Consider the following 13789-nt stretch of genomic DNA (forward strand, 5'->3'; position numbering starts at 1 on the left):
TATACTCCTTTTACAAAAATGTTTCTTTCCATCTCTACTATAACATATGTAAATTTAAGATAATTCTGGAAATTTTGATTTTTTTTGGCAATATAATTAATTAGGCGATTTCGTGTAATTGACTGTTTGTTTTCCGTAGCTTGTAACGAAAAACTTTGAATGGTGTTATCTGTATAATTGGACTGTGATTGTAATTGCTCTGAGAATTTGCTGTGATTGAATGATTATAAAAAATGAGAATGGAAATGTTTTTGAGTTGTTGAATGTTTGTTTCTATAACGAAAATGGCGAGACATGGAGGAAGTATATAACGCCCGAGTGATCATTAATTTGCGAGTGGGAGATAGAAGTACATATGTTACAATAAAGACTTTTTACCGACATTTTATTCTCATCCCGTGAAGCCATTCACGGATTCAAATTTTTTTTTTGTCCTTTTCTCCTCGTCCCGTACATGCAAAATACGGGATCAATTTTTTTACTCGTCCCGTGAATGAAGTTCACGATTTTAGTGTATATGCGTGACACGTGTCACTTCCAACTTTGACCCGGGTTTCAGCTTTCCGAAATCAAATTAAGTTTTCCTTAACACTGTAATTAATTATCATTAAATTAATGGTTCTGGAAATGAAATTTTCGGGACATATAGAAATGTCTACCTAAATAAAAAAATCCATTAAAATAATTAATTAATTAAATTAATAATGAAAAAAAATTTAAAAAATAAAATATAAAGGAAAAAATGATCCCAATTATTAATAAAATAAAAAATAATATAAATATGGATGTCATGTTTATGATATTCAAACTCAATAATTTAAAAGTCTTATTTTTATCCAATATTTACACGAAAGTCTTATTTTCCACATCTCATACTTGACACTTGTATTTGGCATGCTCTAAATCCACACGTATTTTGTCTACTGACACGAGACTCCGTTCATGTTGACATGTTTAGCCTAACCCTTAATTGATACGGAGTATAAATAATAAAAAAAGGAAGAATAAATTTCATCTTTGTTTTTATTTACATCTGTGTGTTCTTGAAATTTTGATGAAGATAATAAATTAGTTTGATTAAGTGGTGATGAACATAAATAAAAAAAAATATATAAAATTTTAAAAGAAACTATGGAAATGGTTTTTATTGGTACGTTAAACACTAAATAACCAAGGGCAATAACCAAGGGTAATTATGTCATCTTAAAGTAATTCTCTTGCCATTAGGCTAGGCTAAGTAAGCGTGGATTTAGTCATCTAAACCCATCTCGGTCCTCGTCACTTCCATATAGCCGCGAAAACCTCATTCTCCGCTTACTTCTGTCTGCTATCTCTCTCTGAACATACTCCTCCACCGCCACCCCTTCACCTGAGTGCCACCGCGTCCATTTTACCGTTCCGCCGTCACTACCATCACCGTAACGACGTCACCTGTCTTCTTTAGTAGCTAATTACGCGCTACTTTTAGGTAATTTATCCAATTCGTTTTTTAATTTTTTCTTTAACTTGAATGTTGATCTTCATGACAACTATTCTGTTATTCTCTATGCTGATTAGTGTCTTTGATTTTACTTAGGAACTTTTCTTTCATCTTCAATCAATGGACAATGACGAATCGCTGGCAGTGAAAGATGCCGTTTACAAGCTTCAGCTCTCTCTCCTCGATGGAATCGATTCTGAAGACCAACTATTCGCTGCTGGGTCAGTCATGTGCCGTAGCGACTATGAAGATGTTGTCACTGAGAGGACGATCGCCAAACTCTGTGGTTATCCTCTTTGCGGCAATCCTCTTCCAACTGATCGCCCTCAAAAGCAACGTTATCGAATCTCCTTGAAGGAGCATAAAGTTTATGACCAGAGAGAGACCTTCAAGTACTGCTGCACCACTTGTGTAGTGAACAGCCGTGCGTTTTCGGCATCGTTGCAAGATGAGAGGTCATCGACCTTAAACCCAGAGAAGCTAAGTGGGGTACTGAGGATGTTTGAGAATTTGAGTTTGGACAGCTTTGATAAGCAAGAGGAAAAGAGTGTGGAGAATAAGGTGGGTATGAAGTTGAAAATCCATGAGAAGAGTGGTACGCAAGCTGAGGCCGTGCCGTTGAAGGAGTGGCTCGGTCCTTCAAACGCAATTGAAGGCTATGTTCCTCGAAGGGATCGTAATAAGTCCAAGAATCATGGAGAAGGTATAGAGTTGAAATGTTACTATTAAAACCTACGCTCATATCTAAAATTTACCATTAGTCTGTCTTGTGATATGTGACCCTTATAAACATGAGCTTTAAATGTCTACTTGTTGCAGGCTCCAATGCTGCCAGGGACAAGTCAAGTAATGGGACAATTTTCGGTTTTAGTGATATGGATTTCACGAGTGATATAATCATGGCTGATGGTTATGGTATTTCTAAACCACCTCCAGCGACAGCTTCGGATTCTAAATCTATAGAGGATCAGTTTTCCATATTAGAATTGTCATCAGCTCCATCGAAAAAGAAGTCTGGCAAGAAGTCTGGTAAATCAAAAGGGAAAAAGAGTAGCAAAAAAGGTGAGTATGGCTGTAAAGGGTCAACCTCGAGTAGTCGTCAGGGTGGTTCTGACACAATTGCTTCCGCAACAGGAAAGGAGATTAGCAGTGAGAAAGCTGATACATCCACCGAAACGACAGTGAAGTCCTCCCTTAAATCAAATGGTGCAAAAAAACTAACCCGTTCTGTTACTTGGGCTGATGAGAAAAGTGATTATTCTGGGAGTGGAAAACTATGTGAATTTAAAAGCATACCAGATAGAGAAGGAGGTACCGAAATGTTGATCAGTAATGAGGGAGGCGATGATAATTCTCTGCGCATTGCATCAGCTGAAGCTTGTGCCAGAGCATTGAGTCAGGTAGCCGAAGCCGTTGCATCAGGAAGTTCTGATATTGCCGATGCTGGTATGAAATCTCTGAGTGTTTAATTTAGCTTTGATGTCGTGTCTCACAAATTTGGAATTCCCAAATGTATAATTGACCAATCACCAACACCACATTGCATGAGCTGCACATAGTCCAAATTTGGAAGCTATTAAATTGAGTTGGTCTAGTTTGATTGGTCCAGATATAGCTCTGTTAGGAATCCAGCTTTTGTGAGGAGTAGGACTCTTCCAGTTAGTTTTCAGTTTGTCAGTTATTTGCTATATTTGACATGATGTTTCCCCGTATTTAATGTCCAGTGACAGAAGCTGGAATAATTGTGCTACCACATCAAGAATTAGTGAACGGAGGCAACACTATGGAGAATGGTGATATCCCTGAAACAGGACCACCTCATGTGAAGTGGTCTAAAACGCCTGAGGATTCAGTGTCTGATTTTATGGACTCTGAGGAGTCATTCCTTGACGATCCACCAGAAGGGTTTAGTTTGACTGTAAGTCTCTCACTGAAGGCGATACCAGCATGAATTGTTTAAATTTTTATGTTCTTGTTTATAGAATCATACATTCATACTTATTGGATTGTTTTCTCTTCGATGTCTTGTAGTTATCGCCTTTTGCAACAATGTATGGCGCACTATTCGAGTGGGTATCCTCTTGTTCTTTGGCTTATATTTATGGAAGGGACGAAAGTTGTTACGAAGATTACCTCACCGTAAATGGAAGGGAATACCCCCGTAAAGTTATCATTGATGGTGGCCGTTCTTCTGAAATCAAGCAAACTATTGCTGGTTGTCTTGGAAGGGCTTTGCCAGGACTTGTCGCCGATCTCAGGCTTCCTATTCCAGTCTCTAGTTTGGAGCAAGGAATGGTAAAAAAATCCTCCTGTTATTAGGACATGAAAATAAATAATAATGAAGTGTGTTCCCTTCCTTACTAAATGACTGTGACTGAGAAATTTGTGGGCAGGGACGGTTGGTGGAAACAATGACCTTTGCCTATGCACTTCCAGCATTTAGAATGAAACAGTGGCGATTAATTGTTCTTCTCTTCCTGGAAGCTCTCTCTGTCTGTAGGATTCCTGCCCTTATTTCACACTTGAGCAATAGGAGGATACTACTTGAGAAGGTGAGCTTTTTCATATATGTACCATGATTTCATCTACTTTTGCAAGAATAGAGGTAGAAAAAAGAGGCTTGTTTATTAGCTTAAGTACAAGTATGCGGCATAGAAAATATGGAGCTGTATGGCAGATAGGGATTTTTAAACTTTGAATTGTGGATTTGATGTTTTCTGAGATACTGAGTAGTATGTGGTTGGAGAAATAGGTTTTGGATGGAGCTGAAATAAGTGCAGAACAATACGAGGTAATGAGAGACATTCTAATACCACTTGGCCGAGCACCTCAGTTCTCATCACAGTGTGGGGCTTAATTTTATGCTAGGAGAAGAAAGAGAAGACGTTTATGTAGTTACTTTGAATGATTATGAGTCTGATTACTTATTTTCTCATGTACTTCTGGTAATCTAATTACATTTTGTTCGTAATGCATTTTTTAAACCCCAGTACTATAATTGTAAAAGCTGTTGTCGGCCTTTTTTGTTTGTTATATGACCGGGTCTTTATGCGTTTCTAAGCACCACAATTCTTACTATCCTTCGGCATAACCAAACCAAAGAGCAGGTTGTGTCGCGACTACCGACATAAAGTTACGAGGCTGGCAAATGAACGAAATACAAACCAATAGACCTGCCCCAAATATGTCTTGTAACTTTATATTTATAACGAGGGTGGCAAATGCAACGAAATATGAACCAATAAAACTGTCCGAGTTTGTTTGTGAACGACATGAAGCTAGCAAACATGGTATTCTGCAATGGAAAGAAAATTTGCATTAGTTGGATCTTATCTCGGTTCAAGCTTCTCATTCTACTCGAGCCTTTGATGAAAAATGGATAGCACCAGAATTGGGTATGGTCAAAATTGATGCATCCTTTATTAGTGCAACTACAAATAGTTTTGGTGAGGTGGCTCGAGATAGATTGGGTTGTGTTCTAGAAGCTGAATGGGGGCAGTTGACGCATAGAGGATGCTTTCCAGTTTCCATGCTGAAACTTATGCAGCAAGGTAAAAGCTTGAAGAAGCCTGGTCAATTCTAACCGGTTCAACGAACCGGCTCGGAATCGGGACACCAAGGGTCATGGCCGGTTTGTTATTTATTGAACCTCCCAACCGGCTGCTTTTATCCGGCCGGGCCAGTTTACGAACCGGATTTTTAGTTGGTTGAAAACCGGTTCATAAAATAAAATAAAATTTCTTTTATCATTATTTTATCAAAATTTTATATTTTTTAAAAATATTGTTCTTAAATATTATTTAAATACATTAAAAATGATTAAATAATAACTGAAATTAAAAAAAATTAAGTTTGAACCGGAATCAGTCCTAAACCGATATTGAACCGGTCATGAACCGTATGCAAATGGTTCATATACGGTTCAAATTTTTTACGAACCGAAATCGTCTTAAAATTCGGTTCATCGAACCAGTCCGAAACCGCCTAAGAACTTGTTCATGGCCGGATCATCGAAAACATGACCTGAATAGTCAATTCTTTGAACTAGAAGCGGCCCAAACCAGCCCATGAGCAGGTCTAGCTCCACTATTTGTCTATGTTTAGCCTCATAATTGTTAGTCATTTTAATTTATAAAAAAAAATAGTCACAATTTATTCGTGTATTTAAAAATAAACCATCACTTACGAACGAAACTCTTACGACGGAACACTAACGGTCAAAAAGAACAATACACATATTAACACTCCTATTTATTACTCTTTTCGTCTTAAAATAAATATAATTTTTTTAATATAAATTATATGTAAAAATTTACATTTATTTTAAGACGGAATTATTACTGAAGATAGATGTTCCACTTTTTTGTTGACATTTTTAGCGCCATGATGTCACAGCCTTAGATTTGAGATAGCATCCGACGCATCATGGAAGATTCTAGATACGATGCTATCCGACAAAGCTTCTAGCGGAATGTGACCATGAGCTCGAGTCAGTTTCTGTCCATTTTTATTTATTTTTTGATTGGTTTTAGGAAATGAAACAATTAATTAATGGTTACTACAGTATGACTTAGGTGTAGTATATTAAGTTTTTCATTTATAACATTCTTGACCTTAAACCTCAGTGAGCAATTGATATTCACGGTATTTATGTTATTAGACATTTACTAGTATTTTTAAGTTTCAACATTAAAGTTTCAACTAATTTCAGAAAACTCCAAGTTAAATGGAAGGCCAAAAAGTTTTTAACTTTTTTCTGTTGTTGGTGAAAAAACAAATAATAAAATGAAATAAATGAGTGGTGGAGTGGAGCTAGCCGGCAAATCAATTGTGTGAAATAAAATGGTAATCGGACTGGTGTGGTGGGGGACTCTCGCTCGCCCGCATTCAATTCATAATAAATCTCACAATTTTGGATGGCATCGATTTGTATCGTAGAAATAAAAGTGAACCAATGCAGCGTTATAAAAATTGTGAATATTAAAAAAATAAAAATTATTTAACTGTTAATTATTTATTAATTAAAATTTATAAATTTTTATTTAAAATAAAGTATTTTTATTAAAATAAATATAAAGATAAGATTAGAAAAAATTAATTTAAATATGTATGAATTTCATAAAACATAAAACGACATTTGAAATAGATCAAAATAAATTTTATTACGTAATATTTGAAGTGAATCGGAAGAAGTACGTCCATAATAATATCAATATCTCTCACAATAGATAATATTTTGATTAAAATTACATGATATAATTAATTATATATAATGAGAATATTTTTAAAAAAATATTTATTAAACTATACATAATGTCTTAATCAAACTCAAAAAACTCAATATACATATATTTTTTCATAAAAATATCACAATTTTACATGATTAATTATAAATTTATAAAAAAATACCCCACAATTTAATAGTATTATTTTTTTAAAAAAATCTATATAATTTCTTTTTTTTTTGAGTAACAGAGATATTTGGGAGTAAAAGATTACAACAGAGAGTGTGGGGTAGGGGGGCTCAAACTCAAAAAATGAGGCCAATAGAGAATAGAATAGATACAGCGAACATGCACATGAGCCATCACCATCATCTTAAAAGCTTCTTTCTTTCTGTCTTTCTTCCCATCTCTTCTCTTTCTCTGCCAACAATTTCAGTTTTGACATTATTATTTATACCTGTTTCTAGAGACTCTCACAGATTGTTAACTTGAATAAAGGCAGAATCTTTACTTCTTTCTCACTCTATTTAATAATTCCATCAGTTTTTTTTTTTTTTTTTTGGGTTTTCAATTTGCCAGTTACTCTTTTGTGTAATGTAACCCCACCATTCTCTCTCTCTATTTAGTCATAAACCAACAAAAGGGTATTCTCAGTTTCAAATATAACATAGTAGTTTGAGAGAGAGAGAGATAGAGAGAGGATTGAGGAAATGAGTAGTGTTGGTGAAGTGAGTGGTCCATTTCGTCGTCTTCTTCTCATCTCAGCTGGTGCTAGTCACTCTGTTGCTCTTCTCTGTACGTTCACAATCTATCTCTCATTCTCTATGCTATATGATCATTCAATTCAACTATGGAATTATGGATGCTTGTGAAAATAAAATAAAATAGATATTGTGTCTATGATCATTTTTCTTATTACCCTTCTTCTATTCTATAGATTGAATGAATGGTGATCAAACTCTGATGCTCGTTTTAACTGACCCATGTAGCTGAGATTCTTTGACATTTGTTGCAATGAAGTAGCTAAATCTAATAGAACTCTTAGAAATTAGGCGATTCGGTCTTCCAGAGGCCAGAAGTATACTCTTAGTAAAGGTTTTGCAGTTTCGCAGCTTGTTATACTGATTGTCGTTTCGATTCCCAAGTACAATTATGCTTCATGGACATTGATTTGTTGTTATAGCAATCGTTTTCTACTGGATCCCGTATGATTGTGTAATGTTGTTGTTTGTGACACACAGCGGGAAACGTTGTATGCTCATGGGGACGAGGAGAAGATGGGCAACTAGGTCATGGTGATGCTGAGGACAGACTCACGCCTACGCATTTGAGTGCATTGGATGGCCTCGACATCATATCTGTCACTTGTGGAGCTGATCATACAATTGCATATTCTCAGTCATCTCCTGAGGTTTATAGTTGGGGATGGTATGCCTAATCATCTTTTATCCGTTTAATGAGTTCATGTCCATTGAATCCCCAAATGTAACATTTCGACTTGTTTCTAACTTTCAGGGGTGACTTTGGAAGGCTGGGCCATGGAAATTCTAGCGATCTGTTCACACCTCAGCCAATTAAAGCATTGCAAGGTCTGAGGATTAAGCAAATTGCTTGTGGGGACAGCCATTGCTTGGCAGTAACAATGGAAGGCGAGGTGTTGAGGTTTGTACCATTCTCATATTGTTTCGTTTCTTATTTTACAGTGAGAGATCATATGCTTACAGTTAAGAAATACATTAGCAATAGCAATGACATGGTAGTTAGAACTTTTTCCTGCATATGGCAAGATGGTAGTAATTTGAAATGAGCTTGTTTCATGTGCTTTTGAGTCTCTTATGGTTCAAACAGTTGGGGTTAGCATTTTCATGTTTTGAGAATGGAACACTTCAATGCCAGCCGTAAACTTTCTTGTTCTCCATCTGAAATTAATCCCTAATCTAGTTTTCAAGTGCAACCAAATATCAGCGAATTCTAAGTGTCAATGGTGTTTTTACTTTATCTTCGGTGAATAGTGACTACAACTCTTCATGTATGCTTTAGATTGTTTTTAACTTTGCATCATGATAATCAATCAAAACTGCCACATTGGCCGATATGAGCTCCTCATCTTCTTGAAATTACTCTTCTTATTTGTGTCATGTCATTCTTTTGAAGCTGGGGAAGGAATCAAAATGGTCAACTTGGCCTTGGCACCTCTGAAGACTCTCCTGTGCCCCAAAAAATTCAATCATTTCAGGTATTTGTGTGCTTAACTAATTATCTTATACGTTTTCCACTTGAGGGTAAATTTTGTTGACCATCTTGTCAAGGATGATGGCCAATTTGGCAAAAACTCCTCAGCAATTGAGGATCATTTGCTAGAAATACTGGTTTCTTTAAACAATCTTACAACAATCAAGTCAAGAGGCATTGCTATGACATCTCTAATGCTTACATTTCTCTTGGGTAGGGAGTACCTATCAAGATGGTGGCAGCTGGTGCTGAGCATACTGCAGCTGTTACTGAAGATGGAAATCTCTATGGATGGGGTTGGGGCCGATATGGAAACTTAGGCTTAGGCGACAGAAATGATCGGTCGATTCCAGAGAAGGTTTTTGCCGAAAATGTAAGTTCATGAGACGTTTTGCAAATGCATGAAGTATTGTGTTTCATTTGGTATGGGATTCTGTTTCACTACTTAACTTAGATATCTTTTCAATACTTTCTCTTACCTGATTTCTCTCAAGAGTTTATCCCCGATTCAATCAGTTTACTAGTTCCATTTTGTTTTGACGTGCTACTGTAGAAACGGATGCATGTATTGTTTTTACTACTGCTTTGTCCCGCTGTTTCCATTTTAATGCCCCTGCATAGTTAGATAGATTCTGATGTCAGGTTATTGAGAATTTTCAGGTTGAGAAAATGGTTATGGTTGCTTGTGGATGGAGACACACGATATCTGTTTCAAATACTGGAAAATTATACACTTATGGATGGAGCAAATATGGACAACTAGGTCATGGAGATTTTGAAGATCACCTCGTTCCTCACAAGCTGGAAGCTCTTCAGGGCAGTTTTATTGCTCAGGTGATTATTTTTCATTGCTGAATTTCTGGTTATCTTAGAGTTTCAATAGTTCTCACCATTAACATCCAACATCTTATTAATCAGAGTCTATTCCTTCTAGTCGTGGCGCCTTATCCCCATCTTCTTTGGAAACTTGTTTCAGATATCGGGAGGCTGGAGACACACAATGGCTCTTACATCTGATGGAAAACTTTATGGCTGGGGTTGGAATAAGGTTTCAGAACTTCTGTTTCCTCACTATTCCCATTTAACATATCTTCCGAATGATAAATATTATTATTCTCCACATATACTGACCATGTTTATTTCCCTTTAGTGTACAGCTATATAATTTGATGTTATACTTTTTCTTCTGCCACATGCAGTTTGGACAGGTCGGAGTTGGTGACTATGTTGACCATTGCTCGCCTGTGCAAGTTAAATTTCCGGGTGAACAGGTCTGTCCTTGTTTGAGTTGTTTCTATAACTTCTCTTGTTACCGGTTTTATCTCCTTTCTTCTACCATTCTTCTTCCAAATATTTTCTCTTCCTAGCCCAGTCTTTTACTTTTACTTACGTTTCTTTTATTTATTTCTAGCAGAAGGTGGTTCAAATCTCATGTGGGTGGCGGCACACAGTAGCTGTTACTGAACGCCAAAATGTATTTTCCTGGGGACGGGGTACAAATGGACAGCTTGGCCTTGGAGAATCGAAGGATAGGTAATTGATTATCAGATTAATACAAAAAACAAATATTTTCCTGAATATTGTTTATCTTTGCCGCTATTGATATTTGTTTTGCACTATAAAGGAACGTTCCAATGATAATTGAAGCTCTGAGTGTTGATGGAGCTAGGGGACAGCAAATAGAAACCTCAAATGCGGATATATCGTCAGGTTGCTGCATTATTTTCACTATACGTTTTCTTTTTTGGCAAATCAAGAAATACTTGGTGGAATTGTAGACATTTTTGCTCATATATCAGTTGTATTCTTCTCGCAGGGAAAACCTGGGTCTCACTATCTGAGAGATATGCAGTAGTTCCTGGCGAAACTGTAAGTGCAAGATTTTGCAAACAATATCTTCAGTGCAAATATATACAAGAGAGTTTGCATTTATTTATACAATTGGTACTATACCCTAATAGTAGTATATATTTGTTCGATTTGGCTAGGTTCCGGGGAGCGAAAGCGACATAAGTGTCCCAGAGAATGACGTGAAACGTGTTCGTCATTGAAATCCTAATTCATCTACCGTAGCTGACTTTTGTAAATCCTTGGCCGGCGAAACAATCAACTTTTAAGTCTTGGCATTTTTGTATCATTACATTACTAATATCATGTCGAGCTCAATATCATGTCGAGCTCAGACTTTTAAATAAGAACATATCAGAAGACTGATCTTAATCTAGTTCTATATTTTCTTACTCTGTTTGGTAATATTATGTATAGGGAATCAATTTTTTTCAAAGCTATCTTAACTAAATACTATCAAATTCAGGAAATAGAGAAAACCTACTATATACATGATTATGAAGTACTAAAGAGAATTTTCCTAAAACAAACTGCCTGATCAGTAGTTATCACCACAACTGCAAGTAATACAACTATATGTAATTATCCTAGGCTATCTTTCACCCATCAAGGACTCCAGAAGAGCAGCCTCTTCCTCCTACAAAAAGATGACATGACAAATGTGTCATTTAATGGTTGTCGTCTAATGAGTAAATAATTTCAAGTAGAGAGGAGAGTTTCAAATTTCATACCACCAAGGCATTAAATTCAGTCTCTTCATCTATGGCACTGATGATCGCTGGGTCATCCAACAGGTCCTGTTCCCACACACAACAGGAAGGTACATACAAAGGGCCGTGATTGAATTACTTGGTAGCTTATCTTAGTATTTTTGAGGAAAAGTATGAAATAGCAAAAACTTTCAGTACAAAGAGAATCGTAATGCTTACATCATCAGCAATTTGCAACCTTCCGTTAGCATCCTGCAGAAAGGGAATACATAATATAGTATTCAATTGAGCTCATAGCTTGATGGATTTTAGCAATTTAAACTCTTGGATGTATAAAATAACAGAACACAATCAATTAATAGCAACTGCAAGTTTGTAATACACAGATTCTTTCCCAGAAGAGAGTACGTCACGGGTTACAATACCTTCACAGCAACGAAAAGAAGTGGATCAGATGGTGTATAAATCATGTAATGAGAACCATCCTGCAAAGAAGAAAAATAGTATTTGAGATCGAAAATGAAAGGAAAAAAAAAAGTCAGTAGCAAGGTTATCGAAAATCTTGAATCCAATAACTTTCTACATAGACCAACTACAGTCAAAGATATGGTATGTATTCATCGTGTTGGCTGATATCATAGGGCACAAACACAACACGCATTATGTGGAAATTAAAGCTTACAATGTACCCCACTACATGCAACTTTGCTACCCTTAACATTGTATAATTGTTATTCTGTAGAATAAATGGAATCAAATGCTGATTGTTGAACATTCAGAAAAATGATAGTTAATACACTACCACTTGGAAGCATGTAATTTCAACTCCTTCGGTTGGCAGGCCATCTACACTTTGACCATTATCTGTGAGATCAGACGCCATTTTTAATATTTCACCAGCAACAATTTATCTGAAATTGTGAAACATAATTTACAAAGAAAAGGAAAAAGAAAGAAAAGAAAGAACCAAAGACACTGATCTTAGAAGAGCATTACCAGTACGGAAATCAAATATGTCTTCTTCAGAGTAGCAAAATCCTCCACGTGCTGTGTAACAGAATCTGGGTGTATGAATCAGACGGAGAATACGTATCAAACGAACATTGCTGAGAGAGCTAAGAAAACATAATTTGACAGGTAAAAAGGAACGAAAAACTGAACACATACCCACTGTACACGAGATGAATGTGTATCTTGGCCAGTGCATAATCAGCTGCAGGAAGTATAGTTTCAACTTCTTCATCACTGACCTAAAACATAAAGGAAAGTATGAACAGCAGTTAACACCCCAGAAATTTTATAATATCTAGAAACTTTATAAAGGAGTATAACTGCGATACAGCTTTTACTATTTTCTTTAAGACAATAAATCGAGGATATAACAGCACATAAGGGCATTAACTGTATCAGTTTGTCTGGAAAGAACAAAATCTTAGGGAAATGACAAAAAGTTAAGTGAAGCTCAAGCAGAGGACAGAATAGAGATGGGAAGTTTTTAAAAAAGGGCAAATGAACGTTATAGGTTATTAGCAAAAACTTTATTTTACTCTTTAAATCAAATTTTCCGCAGCAAAACAATAAAAGCTCAAGCTTAAAAACTATAAAAGCTCGTAATTGATATCTCAAACAATTGCAATGAGAAGCTTACAGCCGACCACCCTTCAAAATTAACGCTCTTTAAAATCTGGACAGGCCTGCAACAACAAACCTTTTAACTAAAATCTCCACATGCAAAGAATTAACAAAAAAAATATCAACTTTACACTCGTAAACTGGCTCAAATGCATCTGCCTATATTACTCACATGTCAACAGGGCAAAGAAGCATACATTCATCTCCTTGCGAACTTCTGAACACTCTCCTAACCACACACTCCAAGGGATTATTATTGGCTTGGTCAACCTGTCAAATGGATTCTTCAGAAAACAACTAACCACAACAAATGACAAGAAGAAACACACTGATTGAAGAAAATAAAAACTCACAATAGTCACAATCCGCTTGTTTGAAGCCATAAGAACCTTCCCATGATCGTCCAACACGAAACCCGCCGGTGGTTTCGGCAACGGAGTCGGAATATACCGCGAATTCAAATCCGAAGATGGCTCAATATCTTCATCAATTTCTAATTCTCCAGCACCGTCTTGCAAAATTTCGAAATCGCTCGAGCTCAATTCATCATCAACAACAACATGGTCATCTTCTTCTTCTATGGTTTTGGTCTCTTTCTTCTTCTTCCTCTTCCTTGTACTATTATTTCCTGTAGATGAGGACTTGTTCCTCACCGGTCCAGT

General features: G+C 36.2%; 3 protein-coding genes across 3 annotated transcripts; 2 read left to right on the top strand and 1 right to left on the bottom strand.

The window, feature by feature from the left end:
* The first annotated feature begins 1600 nt into the window (after window positions 1-1600).
* Window positions 1601-4337, top strand: LOC139882034 (putative RNA polymerase II subunit B1 CTD phosphatase RPAP2 homolog). Its single transcript, XM_071866416.1, has 6 exons — window positions 1601-2183; window positions 2300-2926; window positions 3205-3398; window positions 3512-3775; window positions 3874-4032; window positions 4233-4337. The coding sequence occupies exons 1-6, from the start codon at window positions 1601-1603 to the stop codon at window positions 4335-4337; spliced, it is 1932 nt and encodes a 643-aa protein (XP_071722517.1).
* Window positions 4338-7412: 3075 nt separating this feature from the next.
* On the top strand, window positions 7413-10988 carry LOC139882037 (ultraviolet-B receptor UVR8-like). Its single transcript, XM_071866418.1, has 12 exons — window positions 7413-7500; window positions 7947-8133; window positions 8221-8367; window positions 8860-8941; window positions 9155-9310; window positions 9598-9771; window positions 9914-9985; window positions 10137-10208; window positions 10352-10470; window positions 10562-10647; window positions 10754-10812; window positions 10926-10988. Exons 1-12 carry the CDS (start codon window positions 7416-7418, stop codon window positions 10986-10988), a joined length of 1302 nt encoding a protein of 433 aa, XP_071722519.1. The 5' UTR covers window positions 7413-7415.
* A 389-nt stretch (window positions 10989-11377) lies between these two features.
* Window positions 11378-13555, bottom strand: LOC139882036 (uncharacterized). The gene is made up of 10 exons (XM_071866417.1): window positions 13481-13555; window positions 13300-13397; window positions 13144-13189; window positions 12663-12745; window positions 12492-12556; window positions 12298-12359; window positions 11921-11980; window positions 11715-11747; window positions 11517-11582; window positions 11378-11422 (listed from the first exon to the last, which is right to left on the bottom strand). The coding sequence occupies exons 1-10, from the start codon at window positions 13508-13510 to the stop codon at window positions 11378-11380; spliced, it is 588 nt and encodes a 195-aa protein (XP_071722518.1). The 5' UTR covers window positions 13511-13555.
* Window positions 13556-13789: the final 234 nt, after the last annotated feature.

This window comes from Rutidosis leptorrhynchoides, unplaced genomic scaffold (assembly GCF_046630445.1).
Source record: "Rutidosis leptorrhynchoides isolate AG116_Rl617_1_P2 unplaced genomic scaffold, CSIRO_AGI_Rlap_v1 contig220, whole genome shotgun sequence".
NCBI lineage: Eukaryota > Viridiplantae > Streptophyta > Magnoliopsida > Asterales > Asteraceae > Rutidosis > Rutidosis leptorrhynchoides.

Bases quoted from the DNA above. Each gene is read 5' to 3' on its own strand.
- LOC139882034 (XM_071866416.1), top strand. From the start codon at position 1,601: ATGGACAATGACGAATCGCTGGCAGTGAAAGATGCCGTTTACAAGCTT. The intron at 2,927-3,204 runs GTATGAAATCTC...TTTAATGTCCAG, and splicing joins TTCTGATATTGCCGATGCTG to TGACAGAAGCTGGAATAATT. The intron at 4,033-4,232 runs GTGAGCTTTTTC...TTGGAGAAATAG, and splicing joins GGAGGATACTACTTGAGAAG to GTTTTGGATGGAGCTGAAAT.
- LOC139882037 (XM_071866418.1), top strand. From the start codon at position 7,416: ATGAGTAGTGTTGGTGAAGTGAGTGGTCCATTTCGTCGTCTTCTTCTC. The intron at 9,311-9,597 runs GTAAGTTCATGA...GAGAATTTTCAG, and splicing joins AGAAGGTTTTTGCCGAAAAT to GTTGAGAAAATGGTTATGGT. The intron at 10,209-10,351 runs GTCTGTCCTTGT...TATTTCTAGCAG, and splicing joins TTAAATTTCCGGGTGAACAG to AAGGTGGTTCAAATCTCATG.
- LOC139882036 (XM_071866417.1), bottom strand. From the start codon at position 13,510: ATGGCTTCAAACAAGCGGATTGTGACTATT. The intron at 12,746-13,143 runs GTAAGCTTCTCA...TTTATGTTTTAG, and splicing joins ATTTTGAAGGGTGGTCGGCT to GTCAGTGATGAAGAAGTTGA. The intron at 11,423-11,516 runs GTATGAAATTTG...ATCTTTTTGTAG, and splicing joins CTGAATTTAATGCCTTGGTG to GAGGAAGAGGCTGCTCTTCT.